This window comes from Pantherophis guttatus, chromosome 2 (assembly GCF_059756535.1).
Source record: "Pantherophis guttatus breed Tessera chromosome 2, ASM5975653v1, whole genome shotgun sequence".
NCBI lineage: Eukaryota > Metazoa > Chordata > Lepidosauria > Squamata > Colubridae > Pantherophis > Pantherophis guttatus.
The window spans coordinates 21,280,495-21,300,662 of NC_142064.1; the positions used below are offsets into that span (position 1 = coordinate 21,280,495).

The 20,168-nt window shown below is 36.6% G+C and overlaps 1 protein-coding gene across 6 annotated transcripts in view; it reads left to right on the top strand.

Annotated features, from left to right (window-relative positions):
- The window catches only part of SPEF2 (sperm flagellar and cilia associated 2), a 116,379-nt gene that overhangs the window by 64,028 nt on the left and 32,183 nt on the right, over positions 1-20,168 (top strand). For all 6 annotated transcript variants that reach the window (XM_087888208.1, XM_087888212.1, XM_087888210.1 and 3 more), the window contains 11 exons: positions 1,210-1,296; positions 2,934-3,070; positions 4,362-4,489; positions 4,583-4,721; positions 7,482-7,619; positions 9,688-9,848; positions 11,451-11,628; positions 12,656-12,881; positions 14,651-14,770; positions 16,292-16,430; positions 17,590-17,819. In XM_087888208.1, coding sequence (XP_087744334.1) covers positions 1,210-1,296; positions 2,934-3,070; positions 4,362-4,489; positions 4,583-4,721; positions 7,482-7,619; positions 9,688-9,848; positions 11,451-11,628; positions 12,656-12,881; positions 14,651-14,770; positions 16,292-16,430; positions 17,590-17,819 — 1,683 coding nt within the window. The remainder of the gene's footprint in view (positions 1-1,209; positions 1,297-2,933; positions 3,071-4,361; positions 4,490-4,582; positions 4,722-7,481; positions 7,620-9,687; positions 9,849-11,450; positions 11,629-12,655; positions 12,882-14,650; positions 14,771-16,291; positions 16,431-17,589; positions 17,820-20,168) is intronic.

Below are 20,168 nucleotides of genomic sequence, written 5' to 3' on the forward strand. Positions count from 1 at the left end.
CTCAATGGGAAGAAACTTCCTCACAAATTTTTGTCTCTGGGCTTATATATTGTCCCATGCCATGTACTTTTTTAAAAATTAAATGTGAACTCTCTCGGTATGGTTTGTAAATCATCATTTATGAGTTTGTACTAGATAAGAAACTACCTTGCAGCTGGGGAATGCACTTAAAAGATGTTGACCTCCCAGAGGGCAAAACCTCTAATGTCACAACACTGGAGTGCTTTACTTTTTTTATGGACCTTCTGTATTTGGGCTGAAAAAATGGAGAGGACCTCTAGATGGCATAGAGAAAGCTCTATCCCTTTACTGCCATCTAGTAGTTGTGTGGAGTTTTGCAGCTCAGTTATGGCAAACCAAATATTGGGAGACATTAATTTTGACCTTTGTTTTAAACAATTCTGGAAAAATTGACAGAGTTGGGAATTGAGTTAATGGGTTCATTTAACTCTGCAAGACTTTAAAAATCAATTTAATTGCTTATACACTTTCCATGTCCAGTTTGGAGGCATTTAAATAACTGTAATTCCCCAAACACAGTAAAAGTATTAAAATATTGGCTTAGTATATAGCAGATATTTAAGAGTGGTTTATTTAATAAATTGTAACTAGGCATAGCTTGGCATTACATGAAAACCCAATCACTATTATATTTTCTTTCTCTATCTTGCCTCATCTATCATATCAAATTGCTAGAAGAAATGATGAAAAAACATTATTTTCATCATACACTTGAAGTATAGGCTGAAGATTTTCGTTATTATTCCTAATAAATAATTTCCACATCTGTTCAGCTTTAGTCTCAACTGTTGTTTTCTCCTTTCCACTGTCTTATGATTTAACAAGTTTATGAAATTGGTAGAGAAAGCAGAAATTAACAATGACCATGATTACTAGTTACTGCTTAGATTCAGGCAACTAGTTTACTTTGGTTATTGAATTAAACCATATTGGAATTCACAAAATACAGTGAATCATAAACTAGACAAACTTGGTTTGTTGTGAAAACGCAGTTGCTAGATCTTTAACTGATTTGGTAATATATATTATTCAACCCAACTACTATGAGCCAAAATAGTTCTTTATTTGGGAAGTTATTTCCATGTTCTCCCTTATTTGAGTTTAATCCTAGACAGGAGAAAAATCCAACCTACAAGAGCAAGGTAATATATCTCAAAATATTTCAAATCTATATTAAATGTCCTACAGAGGCCACTCCATCAGAGTTACCTGCTAAAGGTAAAAAGGGAAAGAAAGATGAAACAGTCAAAGGAAAAGAATCAGCAGCTAAATCAGGTGAGGATAATTTTGTTGTTAAGTTTAGTACTTTACTTGCTGATTATAATATATTCACGACTTTCATTTTCAAACAGCTGTGGCATATTTTGATCATGATTTGGTTGCTCAATTGATCAAAATAGAGTGGACAAAGAGAAGACAATACTTTTTACAAAAGTTAATCCTGTATAGGAATCACTGTACTTTGTGCATCTTCAATTGAGGATGTGGGTAAAAGTATTGAATGTTGGTTTGGAAAATAGTCTCTCAAATACAGATCCCGGTTTATATAGAATATAATAAAACTGAACTTTGGATGCACTTAATTCATCCTGGCCAAAATGTACAAAAATTGACCTGTGTTGTATTTATGGTTAGCAGGAAATCTTCATATGGCATGAAAACAATTCAGGCTGATAATGGAATAAATTGTAGCTTTGGCAGACATATTTGTAAAGGACTGCATTCTATTTGCTGGCTGAATTTTCTGGTAGACATTTTAAACCTGGAAATAAGAATTAATATGTTATAATAGAGGCCTCTGGTATTTAAAATGTATATTTACATGGTCAACAAATCAGATGAGAAATCAATACTGAATAAAAATTAATTGGCAGCATTAATTTCCAGCTTACTTGTGGTTAAGTCAATTCCCCCTTCTCATATTCATGATGATGTCCCAGAGTTATAAACATAAAGTGTAGCACATTTATTTAAAAGTTGTTATCTGTCACACTATGTCATATAAATACAAACATTTGGACTTAGGAACATATTAATTGAATGAATAAATGACAGATTATTTTTGACATGAATTGAACAGTTTTCATATGTTGGCATTGAGGGACTAGGTCCAATAGCCTAATAACCAGATTCTTTTGCATTAGAATCTCAAGTGTAATTGTGCATAAAGGAAATGACCAGAAGTTCAGTTCCAAGATTGAAAAAAATGTTCTTGGAAACAAGATAACTTAGTAAACCAGAGCAAAGAAGTTACAAGGAGTATAAAGAATCTCCAAAAATCCCTTCCAGTGCAAGAACTAATGAAAGACTAGTAAAATTGGTTACCAACATGTGATGGAAAGCATGAGAAATCCAGATAGGAACATAAATAACTAGTTCCTACTCTACTACCTATTACCATAATCCTATATTGTGGTTCAGTCATGGGGTGGCTAATGTCTAAAACTTTTTACCTTTTCATTTGTTGCATCTGTTCAAAGACTCACTGTTCAAAAGAAGATGAATCCTGAAAGAAATGAAATCCGGGTCTAGAATAGGACAAGAAGCAGCCCTTGGAGAACGTTTAGTGCAAGCTTGTATATAGATAGTAGAGCATGGCCTAGTCTCATTTTTTTTCCTTCCCAAGAAACTTTACAGCATCTTTTCATGTACAGACACAAATATAAGCACATACTTACATAAACAAATATGCATATGACACTATGATGAAAATTAAAGTCCTCAAATCTTGGTCCAAAAAAGCACATTTATAATGGTGATAGCAGCTTGTGGCACTGTCACAAACTGATCGCCATGACATCAATATTTCTATGGCATAAGACCATCTAAAAATATGTTCTCTACTGTTCTTAGGTCATTTCTTCTCATCTTCTCCCTGAAAAAAATGCATTTTACTTTTCTTTGTATTTAAGGAACTCCACGAGGAAGAGGGCAGATAAAATCTATGTCATCTCCCCTTGAAGATATGTTGCCTCCTAATGCTGTTGAACCACCTCCAATCAAACCTGGGTCAAGTGAATGGATTTACTGTGATGATCCAGTACCCCAAGTAAGCTGCCTAGAAACAGCAGTTCATGATGAGCCTTTCCTTTCCTTTCCTTTCCTTTCCTTTCCTTTCCTTTCCTTTCCTTTCCTTTCCTTTCCTTTCCTTTCCTTTCCTTTCCTTTCCTTTCCTTTCCTTTCCTTTCCTTTCCTTTCCTTTCCTTCAGCAATATGTTTTGTGATCCAGATCCACATCCAGATTAGATAGTATGTCTAAGAATTCCATGCAGTTACAACACATCTAAAAGGCAAGTGAATCAGGTTGGAGAAATTAGATTTATTTTGTCTTTTTGTCTATGGCAGAAATCTCTGCCATATTTTATACAATACTAGGTTGATTTGTGATTCTTCAGATCCTCACCCCTACATCCAGCAACTAGCTAAGAATGGCTCTTACCTTCTAACTTGCTAGTTCAGCGTGAAGACATGACAGGTGAAATGTTACATAAAAATAAAATTTTTGAGAAAAGTGAGTTTTTGATATTTATTTTTCAGTATTTGTCTCCTGCTGTTCCAAGGAAATCAGATCTGATTCTGTCTAATGACAGCATTAAGACATAGTTTATGTTGAATAATAGTAAGTAACTTAAATAGCTAGATTCACACACCATTGTAAACTTCAAATCTAGAAAGGGCAGCTGCTTTCTTCATACTTAGGCAGAGCTGCCACCGTTTCCCTTTTCTCTGATTTTGGTGTGCCACAGTGGCGCAGAGGTTAGAGTGCGGTACTGCAGGCTACTTCTGCTGACCAGCCAGCTGCCTGCAATTTGGCAGTTCAAATCTCACTGGCTCAAGGTTGACTCAGCCTTCTACCCTTCCGAGGTGGGTAAAATGAGGACCCAAATTGTTGGGGGCAATAGGCTGACTCTGTAAACCGCTTAGAGAGGGCTGTAAATCACTGTAAAGCAGTATATAAGTCTAAGTGCTATTGCTATTGCTATTTCCTAGAGAATTTTAGGCTGTTTAGTGTGAGTCGCAATCCATTCTATGTTTACACACTTCCTGTTTGGTATAGCTACCTATACAGCTACCTATACAACAAACTTGACCGAGCACTCTAGTCAAGAAATATAAAAAGAGAATAAAATCAGTGCAGTAAAATAAATAAGCTTGATAGCTGGGTTTATTTAGCAGGTAACAAGTAACTTTCTTATCAGAAAGCTTTACATACAGGCCAAGAGGATCTTGGCTGATACACGACCAGAGACTACATATGACATACTCTCTTTCCCTTGACATTTAAGACAGGAAATGTATAAATAAATACATGTGAGTTCTGTATTTTTACAACTTGACAGGAAATAGCAGAATTCCTAGTTCCTTATTGGGAAACAATAGAGAAAACATATGTCAATACCATCAAAGCAACCCTTCGATGCCTCAGAGATGAGCAACATGTTATCATTCATTACCTGTCAGACATAAGGTGAGTGTTGGGACTGTTGGACTCAACTTCCTCATGTCTCTTTTTCTGCTGTCTTCCAACTCCCTGGATGGTCTTTCATTTCACTGTCTACAGAAACCATTTCAAGGACTATTTGAAGCGTCCAGACCACAAGCAGGAATTTGTGACTCAGTGGCAAGTCGATTATAATTCAGTGACTGATGACTTATGGGATGATGAAGAAACAAAAGAAGAACTCCATCAAAGAGTTACTGTAAGAATTAACTAAAAGTAGGGGATGATTTACTAATTCATAGCAAGTTGGTTTTGTGTCTTATTAAGGTGAATGGGGCATTGCAGGGAAATACATCTTGAGGTATCATTTCTAAACAGCTTCCACTGAAATAAACTAGTGTCAGAAAATACTTTGCATTATTTTTACCAATTCTCATTCCATGAAAGACAATCAGTTTATCATTAAAGACATTTTTGCAAAAGAAAAAACTTGGGAAGAGTTTGAAAGTAGAATATGGAGCTTCTTTAAATTATAAGGTTGTGTAGGAGTGGATGTGAACATACAGGTAGTCCTTGATTTAAGACCACCATTGAGCCACCAATTTTTTGTGCTAAGTGAGAACTTTGTTAAGTGAGTTTTGCCCCATCTTATGACCTTTCTTGCCACAGTTGTTAAGTAAACCACTGCAGACGGTTGCTAAGGAAATCTGGTTTCCCCATTGACTTTGCTTATCAAAAGGTTACAAAAGATGATTGCATGATACTAGAACACTGCAACCGTCATTAATCTGAGTCAGTTGCCAAGCGTCTAAATTTTGATCACATGACTCTGGAGATGCTGCAACAGTCGTAAGTGTGAAAAACGGTCATAAGTCACTTTTTTCAATGCTGTTGTAACTTCAAATGTTCACTAAATGAACTGTTGTAAATTAAGGATTAATTTCACTACCGGTAGATATCAAGGATTAAGTATTATGTTTTAAAACACAGTTTTCTGGTTTTATCAGTGACCCCCTCCCCCACCCCAAAGGAGACTGCACAGTTCCACAGAATAAATATATTTTGGTGATGAGATTAATTAACCAATCAATGAACTCTATGGTTCATTGAATAGAGGATTATTTGTTTGCCACCAACGTACTCTTAAATCTGCCAGAGAGGTTGGTTTCCTCCATGTAAGACAGAAAACTGTACCAGGTTCTCAGTTCATGGTATCTAGCAAGAATCTAAAGATGAAAGGACTAAAAACTGGTTTATCTCTAAAAACACACGGTAAATGTGACCACTGACCACGACACCTGCTTAGGTTACTGGGAATGACAAGTTTATGGTCTCACCTATCCAAGCAGCTTGGTGAGTCAGATAAAAGAGGGAAAGGAACAGCAAGTTTCTCTTAAAGAAAGCAGTGCTTAAAGCCTCATTGAGTTGAAGGCAATAATTTTCCACACTGCGGTGGAAAGTGGGAGGTTTTTTTAAAAAAAAAAAACAGTCTCTTTTTTAATCCATCATAAACTACTGAGATGAAAGCAGTGAAGTCATATCCTTTCCTATTTAATTGAAAAAATTAAATAGTAAAAACACACAGTCAAATGCTGCATGCAAGCGTGTAAACGGGCTAGCAATATAATAGTTTCAGTCTACCCTGAAAGTATTTCTTTTGCAAGTAAAGTATGTTTTGATATACTATAATAGAATAAATTAACATAATGTCAGTTTATGGAAATGTTTGCTTCAGTGTTGCCTTTATTTTTTTTTTCATGATTTCAATATTAAATTGTACTTTACTTTACTTTATTTTGGATTTATATACCGCCCTACTCCCGAAGGACTCAGGGCGGTGAAATAAATATAACTCATGAAAGAAAAGCTATTCAAGCATTTTTTTATGTAAGAAAACATCTATAGTTTAGTTTTGGGACAGGGTTGTTCTTGTTGTTTTGCCTAATAACTAGAATTGTGGTTGCATATTAATCAAAGTGTGATTCCCTCCAATTTGATCTATTTTACTTTTTTAAAAAGAGAGAAATGATTTAAATTGAAGCATTACCTTACAATGAGAACTAAAAGCATTAGCCGCCAAGAACATACACATCATATTGTACAGCTTTGGACTGTGTAAGTTAAGAATAACAGTTTTTTTCCAGATGTTCTGCATTTCCATTTCCACAATCCCTTACTATATTGCTCTATTGGCTGCTTGAAGATCTGGAAATCAACATGTTTCTTCGCCCTGTATGATATATGGCTTTGCCATAAAACTGGTTTAAAAAACTAATAACAACCATATATAATCTGATTTCTGACCCATTAGAAATGCTTTTGATGATGAAAACTTACCTAGAAAGAATCCAATTCACATTCACAATTAACCTTTGTATCTGATGAATGTTCCATGCTTCTGTAAAGAATATCAGGTCCACCTGATAATACTGGAAGCTCTTGTCTCCCACCAGCGCTCCACCCCCACCCCCGGCCAAAAATGTCCCATCTAATCCTTTATTTTTTCAGAGAGCAACAATTCTGGCAAGGAGAGACTGCAGATAGTGCAGACTCCATGAATAAAGTGTTTTGAGAAAGTGTCTTCTCCATGAAGAAGATCTGTTTGAGATTTTGTAACAATAAGGTTTTGTATCAGTTGTTTTGATACAACTTTCTACAACAACTTTCTATATGGTTTGGTACATATAAGGCACGGGTAAATGATATTTTAGGCTCTGAGAACCACATTTGATCGCTAAGTTGAATGTAAACATAAACTATTAATTTGATTAATTGATTTAATATGGTTTTTGACTATTGTCTACAAATTTTCACTCCTTAAGTCACCTTTAAAATTGCATTTTGATTATAACTTTGAAGTGATCTTTAGTCCCAGTATGTGTAAAAGTGGGCACTCTAGCAGCTGATATCTCCAGTGGAACTGTATTTAGCTAGTTTATTGGGGTGGGCAGGGAGGATTGGGATGAAATATTTTTGATGTTTCAGAACATTATTTGTTTCTTTAAAAAATCTTTCTTAGGATTTAAGAGATCGCTTGTGGGATATCTGTGAAAACAGGAGAGATGAAGCTGAGCAAGAACGTTGTGATATCATGAACGATGGCTGGTTGCCCGACCGAATTGGGCTTCTGATGAACCACATTTTTTCTCTTATGCAGGTCTGAAGTACGATAGAAGGAGCTTTGCATTTTCATGTGTTATGAACTTTTGGCTGAAACTAGGAATAACTAGGTTATTAGAAAAATAGCTAAAATAATTAATAATTTTCTGCTGTTCAAATGTATAGGTTTCTACATTTTGTGCTATTTCTTTCTTGGAGTGTTATTAAATAACAGTTCTATAATCCAGTTGCAGTGGAACCCTCTGGCTACAGAAATAAAAGATAAATGTTCAAAACTGTATTACAGCATGGATGTCACATTCACATTGTATAGCATAATCCCTTGGGTACCAATTCACATTTCTCACTGCAATCTTTATTGGACGTTCCAAATACCTCATGAAGCCCTGGCATTTGTAAACTTTTAGATTGTTGATAGAGTCTTAGCTTTGTGTGACTGGATAGCTTTGCCTGTCCAAACAAGAATCCACAGTGCAAGTCTGGCCATTGGCAACAGCTCCAAATCAATAACCAGTCTGGTGGTGAACTATGATAAAACACCAACACACACACACACACAAGCACACCACCACCAGTCTACTCTTAATTTTCTGTCCATCTTTCAAAATGTGTGAATCCTTAAAGGTGAATGTCTTCTCTCTGGACCACTGGATAGATACAGTTGAAAAACAGTTGAAGTTGAAAAACATAACATCATAATTGCAAAGAGCTACACAGACTATTAAATTTAACCCGCTGCCTATCCCCAACAAATATCTGTCCAGTTTTTGTTTGAAGTCATCCAAAGAAGATAATCCCAATATTCACTAACTGTATCTCAAAAGAACCAGATTCAAACACCCTGGTTCTTCATGGGCCTGATCCGTACAAATGGTAATAGGAATCCCCCTTTGAGACTCAGCTCAGGGTTGACATCATTATTTGTAGGCTCATAATGGACCCTGAATGACACATATAGGAGGAATATTAGATAGAAATGCAACAAATTACCCCAAAAAAGGTTACCATGGGTAGCATTAGGATAGATAATATCATATGACTTTATCTTTATTCTGTATCTTGTTCAATCCCCAAACCCCTGGATTGGCAGAAGCTAGAGGAGATATGGTACAGATTTAAGAACTTTAAGATGAAATTTTTGACCTGATCATTGTCCTGCTCAAATGGATTGTTATATTGTTGTGGTTTCTCTTTTTTTCTGTCTCTATTTCCCTCTTTTGAGACTGTGGCTTTGTGAATTTTCCCATGAATACATAGCACTGTTTTACTTTTCAGTTATATTTTTAGCGGCTTTTAGTCTAATAATAAATCAAAAGCATGACAGGTGCATAAAGTTTTGTCTCAGATGTACAGAATCTAGCAAATTGTACTTGACATTTTTCTTGTTGGATTTAAGCATAATTGTAGAATGAAACTAAAGTGTTAATTGAAGAATCATTGAGTGAAATTTATCATTTAGACCCAAACTAGATGGTTTTGGACAATTACTCATATTTTTGTTCTATTCTGTAGAATCTATAGACAGACAAGACTATTATGACTTTGTTATGGTTTAGTGTTACATTCACTGTATTTTCAGCAATGCTAAGCTCAAATAATTAATTAATAATCGTATCTGCTATTTACAATATATATAGTACACATTTGTTCAAACATTTGTTCAAACCTTCATGGTTAATGTTGGAGTACAATTATATTTTAAGATAAAGAGAGAGAAATGAGACATACAGATAATTAATGATGCATACAATGTTATGACTACTCTCTTAATTGTGATTTTAAAAATATGTTCAGCTTGTGTCAGGTCTGTTAGCTTAGCTATAGTATCGTAAACTCCAATAGAAGTAATAGTATTATTTAGTGGATGTTTAATTAACATATAGTTAAAACTCATAGTGCTTTAACATTATTAATACATAGCTCAAACGTACAAAAAATTGGGTATTAGTTCCTTTGTTCGAAAACATTGGAACCCAAATTGTAAAGATGAGAAGGGACTGTTTTAAGAATAGTTTTCTAATAACAGTATAGATGTTGTAAAATTGTCTTGTATTTTCAGAGGGATAAGAGGATTAATTTTTTTGCTTTCTTTGGACATCATAAAGAATGAAATGGACCGTTTCCAAGATACCAAAAAACTTCTGAATGATTATTATAGAGCAATGGAAGGCAAAATTCCAACAGACAGCAGCTCCGAATTTACCAGAATACCCTTGATAGATCTGACGGAAAGAAGGCTATCTTCTGAAGAGTGCAAGACTAAAATGTATGATAAAAATGGGAGAACTGCAGCAATTAGTAAATAGATATATTTGTGGAATATGTGTAAATAGGAGAAAGTACATGTATGAATGTACTGCCATTATACATTCATAACTGGCATGAAACATCTGCTTTAAAAAGGTGTATATGTGTTTGAGTCAAAACATTTGTATATGAGGCCCTAGAAAACCAGGGCCAGTCAAATAACACAAAAATAGCTAAATGAGAATGGAGTGGTCTGAAACCCAAAGCAGCCTCCTTGAAGAGTGGCTGCAGGGAATATCTAACAATTGTTAGTAAGTTGTAATTTTCAGTGAGACAGGGAAAATGGTGAAATATGTGATTGGAGATATATTAATACTAATTAATAGCAATAGCACTTAAATGTATATACCACTTCACAGTGCTTTACAGCCCTCTCTGGGCGATTTACAATCCCCAACAATCTGGGTCCTCATTTTACCAACCTTGGAAGGATGGAAGGCTGAGACAACCTTGAGCGGTCAGAATCGAACTCCTGGCAGTTGGCAGAATTAGCCTGCAATACTGCATTCTAACCACTGCTCCACCATGGCTCTTACGTTTATGTTTAATAATTAAGTTAATTGTAATTAACTCATTATTTATTATTAACATAAGGGCACGGTGTCTCAAGTGGTTGGAACTCTGGGCAGGAGGTTGGCAAGCCCACATTCGAGACACGAGAGCTGCTGTGGGACGGGATTGAGCTGTTGTCCTTAACTCTAGTTCCTGCTGGGAACATGAAAGGAGCCCCCAACTGGACATCCCCAGGGCAACGGTGATGTTACCATTTCAACCCGGAAGCACCTCAGTGCTTCTGACATGAATGCAAAAAAAAATCATTAACATTAACATATTAGCTAACTTTCCATTAAATTAGATTATTAAAGCAAAATGATATGAAATAAAATTTAGTTTGCTTCTGACTCCACCCATTACATTTTGGCTAAAGCAAAAGCACTCAAGGGGACGAGCATAAAAAAATAAGGGCCACAACCTCATGATCCAAATCATACTCCTTATTTACATATGTCACATGTACATTTTACAGCATGAGAATATGTGTGGGAAAAAGGTACTGTGGTAGCAAAGTATGAGAGATGTAAATTAGAGAAAGGCATGTATTTTATGTTTTCTCTAATTAATTAACATATATACCCTATAACTGGGAATTTGCCACACCTGGCATTTCAGGGAGTGGGCAGGGGAGGAAGGGAAATACAAAATAAAGGCAATACACTTAAATAGGTATTAAACTGAATTAAAACAGCATAAAACAGTATGAAAATGAGTTTTCAAGAACTCTTCACCAAGCAAAGTGATACAAGAAACAAGAAAACCCCAAAATTAATTTATACACTAAATGTCCTATGTACAATGGGAGAACTTGCAACTTGTGATTCACTCTTGGGCACCACTGCAAGTGTAGCCAACCCAAATGTCAGCCACACTTTTGAAGCTTGTGTTATATTTTCCATTAAAATCTGTAAAACTTTGTAGAAATGTATTCAATACATTAAAAATAGAGCATCTGGGGAAGTAAGACTCAACCTGTTACTTATCTCTTTTTTCCCCTTTCTCTAAGAATCCCTACGATTGCTCACAGATCTCCTTCACCAGAAGTTAACAGAGAAAGAATCAAATTGATTCCGGTTAAGCTCAAGGACGATCTGTTTTCGGAAAGTATAATTTTTAATTTCAGCCCAGATGAGAAACTGCTCACAGAGACATGGAATTATATTACAACAACTATATCTTCCATGGTAGGTAAAGCCTTTATTTAAAGAGATGAGTCATAGATGTCTGGGGATAGAAGAGAAAAACAAAATGTGTGCATGATGATGGAACTCTGGAACCAGGTCCCCAGTTCTTTTTAGGCGGTCCGCCATAACTTCATATAGTTGCTATGTCAGGATTCTGACTGACAAACCCAGATAAGCAAGCACTGTTGAGATGATCCAATCTCTTTTTGCAAAGCTTTATTGAGTACATCATTTTGGCACAGACTGAAAGCAAAACCAGCTCTACTTAATTTCCGCGGCTTTCGCATAGTTAAATAATAGTTTCTTCCCTCCCCCTCCCCCCCTTAGTGCAGGTCATGTTGTCCAATTAGATGTCTAGATATTGTTATGGAAGACTGTTGAACTCTTTGCCGACCATCTGGTTAGATGACCTTGGTTCCCATGGGACGATTTCTTCTTGTTGCCTGGAACTGGCATGCCAAACCTAGGCTTCCCTCCCCCTGGTTCTGTGGCAAGCTGAGAAGCGAAAATGGCAGCAACAGCATAATCATGCTTTGAACTTGACACACTAAGTGAGTGGTCATTAAGCAAGGCTTAACGATAGTCTTTAAAGGTATGTGGTGGCTCAGTGGCTAAGACGCTGAGCTTGTCAATCAGAAGGTCGGCAGTTCAGCGGTTCAAATCCCTAGCACTGTGTAAGGGGGTGAGCTCCCGTTTCTTGTCCCAGCTTCTGCCAACCTAAAGTTTGAAAGCACATAAAAAATGCAAGTAGAAAAATAGGGACGACCTTAGTGGGAAGGTAGCAGCTCTCCATGTGCCTTCGGCGTGGAGTCATGCCGGCCACATGACCACGGAGACGTCTTTGGACAGCGCTGGCTCTTCGGCTTAGAAACAGAAATGAGCACCGCCCCCTAGAGTCGGGAATGACTAGCACATGTGCGGGGGACCCTTAACTAATGGTAGCCTTGCTCAAAAAGCATCTTCACCACAGTTCTACTTTAATGCTCCTAATATTTCTATTAATAAATGTTGGTATATAAAATTTCAGGTGAGTTCTGAAATTCAGTCAAAAGAAGCAGAAGAGGAGAAAGAACGGCTTCTGGAGGAAATGAAGGAAAAAGAGCGCCTCAAATCTTCGCAAACAATTCCTGGCAAAGGTGGCAAGGAAGGGAAAGGGAAAGGAGGAAAAGGCGAAAAGGAAGCAAAAGGTGGGAAAGAAGCAAAAGATGGTAAAGACAAGGACAGTAAAGATGCTAAGAAAGGAAAAAAGAAAGGTAAACAAAGTTTAGTGACATATTGTGGTCTTATTCAGAGCAGGACCAGACACATCTCATCCACGCCATCCTAAAGCTTCTCCGCATCTTCCAGATGTAATGGAAACGAAACTCCAGTATTCCTAGGTTGTACTTCCAGGGAACATTCAGAAGAGCCAGGTTGAGAAGGAATAGTCTAGTTCAGGGGTCTCCAACCTTGGCAACTTTACGACTTGTGGACTTCAACTCCCAGAGATCTGGGAGTTCGCAATTCTGGGAGTTGAAGTCCACAAGTCTTAAAGTTGCCAAGGTTAGAGACCCCTGGTCTAGTTGAGGCAACACCAAAAGATATTTTTATGGAACTTGGGTGGGAGTTTCCTCCTTTTCCCCAAAACTCAGAAAGAGTTTGGGTTAGGGTGTTGTTGGGTTTTTTTTGTCCTGAAACTTGCTAGGATCCCGTAGAATATTTACTCTGGGAAGGAAGGACACACAGACTGAAAACATCTGGTTGCAAATATATGCTCACAAACTTTTCAGGGAGGATGGTTGTTTTATTTGGGTTCATTGCTGCAGATCTAACTCATAGAACAACAGAGTTTAAAGGAACCTTGGAGGTCTTTTAGTCTAACCCCCTGCTCAAGCAGGAGACCATTTCAGACAAATGGCTGTCCAGTCTCTTCTTCAAATCCTCCAGTGATGGAGCTCCTTCAACATTTGAAGACAAGCTGTTCCACTGGTTGATTGTTCTCACTGTCAGGAAATTTCTCCTCCGGTAACACCAGGCAAACAACTCTTGATAAATGAACAAAGCTCAGACTTTTAAAACGGTTTGTGCTTTATAAATATTGGACTGAAACTCCTTTTTCTTTGGAACTGTCAGAGGTTCTCAAAGGGTAACAAGCAAATTTGAGAAGGACTGCACTCATTCCTGCTCTGCTCAGATGGGAATGAGCTTCACAGAGCTGTTGATACTGAGCTGGGCTGTGCACAAGTTTCAGAAGGTGGCCTGGCCTTTTGAAACTTGTGCACAGCTTGGCTAAATGCTATCCAAGATGACCTGGCCAGGTTCAGGGCCCTCTTGCCTAATCTTGTTTCCCCTTTCTGGTCTTGAGGCACCATTCACTTGCAATGCTCCTAATATTTTGTGGTTGAGCACAATATTTTGTGGTTGAGCACAAACACATAGAGATGATCCATAGACTCAGTGCCAGAACCTAACATAATAAATACCCCCAGGAAAATGCCAGAAAGGTTTAAGTACACGAAATTGGACAATCACTACAGAGCAGGGTGTTACAAGTTTGAAGTTACCATAGAGCTGGAAAAAGTGACTTATGGCTGTTTTCCACAGTTTTTTTTCCACGTTCCCATGGTCATGTGATCAAAATTCGGATGTGTGGCAACAGACTCATATTTATGACAGTTGCAGTGTCCCAGGGTCATGTGATCATCTTTTGTGACCTTCAGACAAGCAAAGTCAACAGGGAAGCCAGATTCACTTCACATCCCTTACTAACATAACAACTGCAGTGATTCACTTAACAACTGTGGCAAGAAAGCTTGTAAAAGGGGGCAAAATTCACTTAACAACTGTGTCTCACTTAGCAACATAAATGTTGGGCTCAATTGTCATAAATTGAGGACTACCCGTATTCATGGGGGGAACAAAGCATCACACAGTTTGAGAAAAACTAGATTACTTTATTAGCTGTCTGTTAATACAAAGATAATAGCTTTTCAAACATTTTTACCTTCAGTTTTTTTTTTTACAATATTATTTTTTCCTCCAGGTACACATAGTCCATCTACGACTGAAGTAATAGCTACTCCTTTATCCCCAGAAGAATTAAAGAAGCAAGAATTGAAGCTTAAAATGAAACAGGAATATTTTGCTGCACTGGAGCATGAAGGTATCATTTCTGCAAACAAAAGAGTTAAATATCTACCCGTTTAGGGCTGAGAAAATTAAATAAAACCCAAACATTTGTTTTGGATGTTGCAAAGGTGCTGTTCGAAAGGCAACTGGACTTTCTTGGGGCTTTTTCCCTTGAAAACTTTTCCCTTCTCATCTAAGAAGCTGCTTCAGTTCTTGGATGAGAAGCAAAATGTTTTCAAGGAAAAAAACCAAGAAAATCCAGTTACGTTTTGAACAGCATTTTTGGAAAAACCATAACGTGGATGATTGAGAATCTCCGTAGACATTTTTATTATTATTATTATTATTAATTTAATTTGTATACCGCCCTTCTTGTTTTGGATGTTAACTATGTTTGCTTGAACTTGTTGTAGATGTTCTGCTTAACCTTTTTTTAGGTTCAGGTGTTGGTTAACGTGGTTTGGTTTATCCATAGTTCGTTGAATAACCACAATTACTCATGTATTAGGCTTACCATATTTGTGAACTTCGCTTTTGTTTATTACTTTAATTCTCTAAGAACAGAAATAGAATAAGGCCAAATTGTTCTTTGCTAGATTGAATCCTGCACCAAAAACACTGAGGAACGTTATTTTGCAGCCAAAAGACTGGTGTAGCAGAAAAAAATTATCTGTGATATACTCATAAACCATGATTAGTTCAAAACATAGTTTCATACCGTGAAACTCAGTTTAGAATAGAATAGAATAGAATTTTATTGGCCAAGTGTGATTGAACACACAAGGAATTTGTCTTGGTGCATATGCCGTCATTGTACATAAAAGAAAAGATATGTTTGTCAAGAATCATAAGGTACAACACAATGATAGTCATAGGGTACAAATAAGCAATCAAATCATATTAGGAAACGGTTAATATAAATCGTAAGGATACAAGCAACTAAGTTACAGTCATACGCTCATTAGTGGAAGGAGATGGGTGATTTATTAACTTAATCCATTACCAAGCCATGTTCTAAGTATACACATCATTACAAGAGCCTTTTATGCAGCAATCCAACTGTGCAGATACAGGTAGTCCTCAATTGAGCCCAAAATTTCTGTTGCTAATCAAGACATTTATTAAGTGAATTTTCCCCCATTTTAAGACTTTCTTGCCATGGTTGCTAAGTGAATCACTGCAGTTCTTCAGTTAGTAACATAGTTGTGAAGTGAATCTGGCTTCCCCATTGTCTTTGCTTGTCAGAAGTTCACAAAAGGTGAACGCATGACCCCAGGACACTGCTACCGTCATAAATATGAGTCAGTTGCCAATTATCTGAGTTTTGATCACATGAGCAGGGGATGCTGCAATGGTTGTAACAGTCATAAGTCACTTTTTTCATGCTGTTGTAACTTCAAACAATCACTAAGTGAACTGTTGTAAGTCGAGGACTACCTGTATACAGAATTAATTGCTCTGTTTCCTACATAATGCTTAATCTAATGAATACTAGACCTTCAGAAATGATGAGTGTGTTTGGATTTATGCTAACTACAAGCCATTTTTAAAATAGCGGAAGCTGCAAAATCTCGTCTTGAGCTGTTAAAAGTTAAAGGATTAGCTTTCCTGGAGGATCTACAATCAAAGGCAGAAGAAACATACAGGAATATGGAAAAATGGCTTGGAGAAAGATTTCTGGCTGAAATGTCTAGGTAATAAATTGTTAGTAAAGGAATAATATTATGTTACAATAGAGGAAATGAGGTAAAAATCTGCATTATCTGTAATACAGATAAACTACAGTTGTGTTTCTATAATTCTGAAGAGCAAATTGTGAGTAATAGTTTACATCTTGGGTGTGTATATGTAGTTAAATACTGGTTGCATGAATTATAGTTTAAAAAGTAGCATTTATTGAGAGAAATGTAACATATACTTTTTTTTCTTTCTGAACAGCTGTGAATAGTTTTTTGAATGAGCCATGAAATTGTTTACTTTGATTCATTAAGCTTTCCATAAATGGCAGGAAACATCACTTTTTATTTATTCTTTCTGTGTGAAACCCCAACAAAACGAAATGAAGACAAGCTTTTGGTCTCTCCGCTTCTCTTACATTTTGGCATATCTGAAAAACTAGTTTCATGTATGCTAATCCATAGGCTGAAATGCAATCTGGAGAGAATTATTAAGGTGGGCAATCCCAAACATTTTCTATCCATAATGTATCTGGAAATGTGAAGATATCAGGACTTTGTGTCATTCCCATTGGATCTTTCTCAGTAAAATGAATACATCGCTACAAAAGTTTTTCAAACATAGTAAAAAAATTCACTCCAATTTCAGAGGAAGCTAAATGTAGAGTAGAGTAGAGAGTAGAGTAGAGTAGAGTAGAGTAGAGTAGAGTAGAGTAGAATAGAATAGAATAGAATAGAATAGAATAGAATAGAATAGAATAGAATAGAATAGAATAGAATAGAATAGAATAGAATAGAATAGAATAGAATAGAATACCAGAGTTGGAAGAGACCTTGGAGGTCTTTTAATCCAACCCCCTGTTTAGACCATTTCAGACAAATGGTTGTCCAATCTCTTCTTAAAAACTTCCAGTGTTGGAGCATTCACAACTTCTGGAGGCAAGTTATTCAAATGACATAATGAAATTTGGGAGATTCAGCAAGAGAGGCATTTCAATAGCTGTTGGTTTCACATGTTCTAGAGAGCATATTAGATATTTTAATAGCATGCCTGGAATTGAAGAATCAGACTGATTTTTCTAGGGACAAAGCCTGTAGAAAAACATTAATTGTCAATAAAACTATTAATTTTAGGTTTTGCCATGTTTTTCATTTTCAAGCATATGTATTGTTACAGTGTGGATAAATTAATTGGAGTTGCCCGGAATCGTATTGAAACTTCATCCAGAATTCAGTTTGAATTAGTCCTGGAAGGAATAGATTTCTATGTTAATGGTGATATAAAAGTATTTGAAGATCCTCCTCGTCCAGCTCGTCCCCCATCTGTGGAGACTGCTACAAACAGTACACTCACTATTTCACAGCTTAGTACTCTTCATAAGCAGTTTCTACAGGTGGCACCTAAAGGTAAGAAAATACTTTTTCCATATATTTATCATAGCATATTAATGACTATTCAAGATTTAAAGTGATTGAAATATTATATGTGTGTCCATAATATATAAGGATATTTCTACAAAGGTTAAGAACAGGACAAAATGCAGATTAGTTGTTTAAAATTAAACCTTTAGATCACTTTACACATTAACAGTGCAAATCTACTTTTCTTCACTGCACTTTCCTGATGTTGTTCCTCAATACATTTTTAACATATAAATCCCTCAATAAAATGTTATTTTGACTTAGCTGTCTTTTTTAAATTCAAGTTATAGATACACCCATCCTTTTTCATGTACATCCAAATGTCTCTGTTTAGACTCTTCAAATGTACTGTCTTCTACTCTCTTAATATTTCTACTGTCTTAATATTTAACCATATCATATCATCCAGTATCATTCCGTCCTGACAATCCATACATTTTCTTCAAAATAAAGGACCTGTTTAATTCAAGATTCTAAAAAGATTTTAAAGAATTGCTTATAAAAGTTATAATATATTTGCTAAATTATTGTAAATAGCAGGCATTTTTCTAAAAAAAAAATTATACAAACGCACAAATGTATACTAGATAATAAAAAAGAAAAGGTTTTCATGAAGTCCATGCGATCATAGCTCATTTCTAATATCCATTCCTACAATAGGTGAAAACCTATATAGGCGGTCCTTGCTTATTGACTATCTCATTTAGCAACCATTTGATGTTACAATAGTGTTAAGAAAAATAGTTTTGTAGCTAACCCTCACATTTATGATCGCCTCCCTCCCGTTTATGACCATATCCCATGGTCATGTAATTGCTATTCAGGCACTTTGCAACAAAGTGCAATTACAGCTATCACAGCCTCCTGCAATCACATGATCACCACTTGCATGCTTCTCAATTGGCTTGTGGCAAGCAGAGTTAATGGAGAACATAGAAATAAAAAAACGTGTTTCCCCAAAAATACGACTTACTCAGACAGTAAGTCCTAGCTTGATTTTTATACGTGCGCCCAATATAAGCCCTACCCCCAAAATAAGCCCTAATTAAGACCCCACCCACTCCAGGGTGTACAGGTAAAAATTAAGCTAGGGTGGGGATGTGGGGGGTGGAGCTGCCCTACTATTTACCTTTGGATAGTTGCAGCCAGACCTTGCACACCTCGTCCCATTTCTTCTGCTGCAACTGGCTTTCCTGAAAGCCTCTGTAGCCAGTAACAGAGCTCCAGATCGATCCAGAGTTCTGTTATCGACAGCAGAGGTCTTCACAAAAGCCTTGCTGGATGAAGAAATTCCTAAAGGCCTCTGATAGCGAAAAAAGAGGCTGGGGCAGGGGTGAAATCCAGCAGGTTCTGACAGGTTCTGGAGAATGGGCAGTGGAAATTTTGAATAGTTCGGAGAACCGGCAAATACCACCTCTGGCTGGCCCCAGAGTGGGGTGGGAATGGAGATTTTGCAGTATCCTTCCCCTGCCATGCCCACCAAGCCATGCCCACCAAGCCACACCCACAGAACTGGTAGTAAAAAAATTTGGATTTCACCACTGGGCCAGGGCAATGCGCACAAATGAGATGTGTCAGTGGACAACATCCCCCTCTCGAAAATAAGACCTGGTGCCTTTTTTGGTGGCAAAAAACATATAAAACAGGGTCTTATTTTCAGGGATATACGGGTAGTAAATTGTCATATGATGTTTTGTTTAACAGTCACAGTGATTTGTATAACAACCGAATGGAAGTGATGTCATAAACCCAAAACAAGGATGTGATTTTTTCATTTCGTGACCACGGCACATTGAGACAGAGTTGCCAGTCCCAATTGTTGCTAAGCAAGGACTACCTGTAAACCTGATTATTCCTCCTTATAAATGTATTCTTTCCAGGGATGGAAATGAAATTTATTGGTGCAGTGTTTTTTAACGTCGTTATTTTAGATAAGCATACCTGGTTGAAATTCCTAAACAGATACTTGAACAGTAACACAATTTTCTGAACTTTTCTGAATAGTATGAAATCGGTTACAATGCCTGCCCTGCAAATGAATATATAAATGTATGATTAGGAAACAGTACATAGAAAATGGTTGCATTTTCACGTGTACTTTTAAAGAATCAATATAAAAATAAGAAAGGACAAAATTAAGGTTATAAAAATAACATTGTGAGTTAAACTTGACACATTCATCTCATGTGATGAAAAGTATTATATGTTGCTAGATATTGTTTGGATAACAATATCCAGGGAGGGAGCAGACTGATGAAAGCAGTTTTCTACATTATGATAGAATCCCTGCCCCATTTTTATATGCTTGCATTGCAATGGTGCGTTTTTCATTTG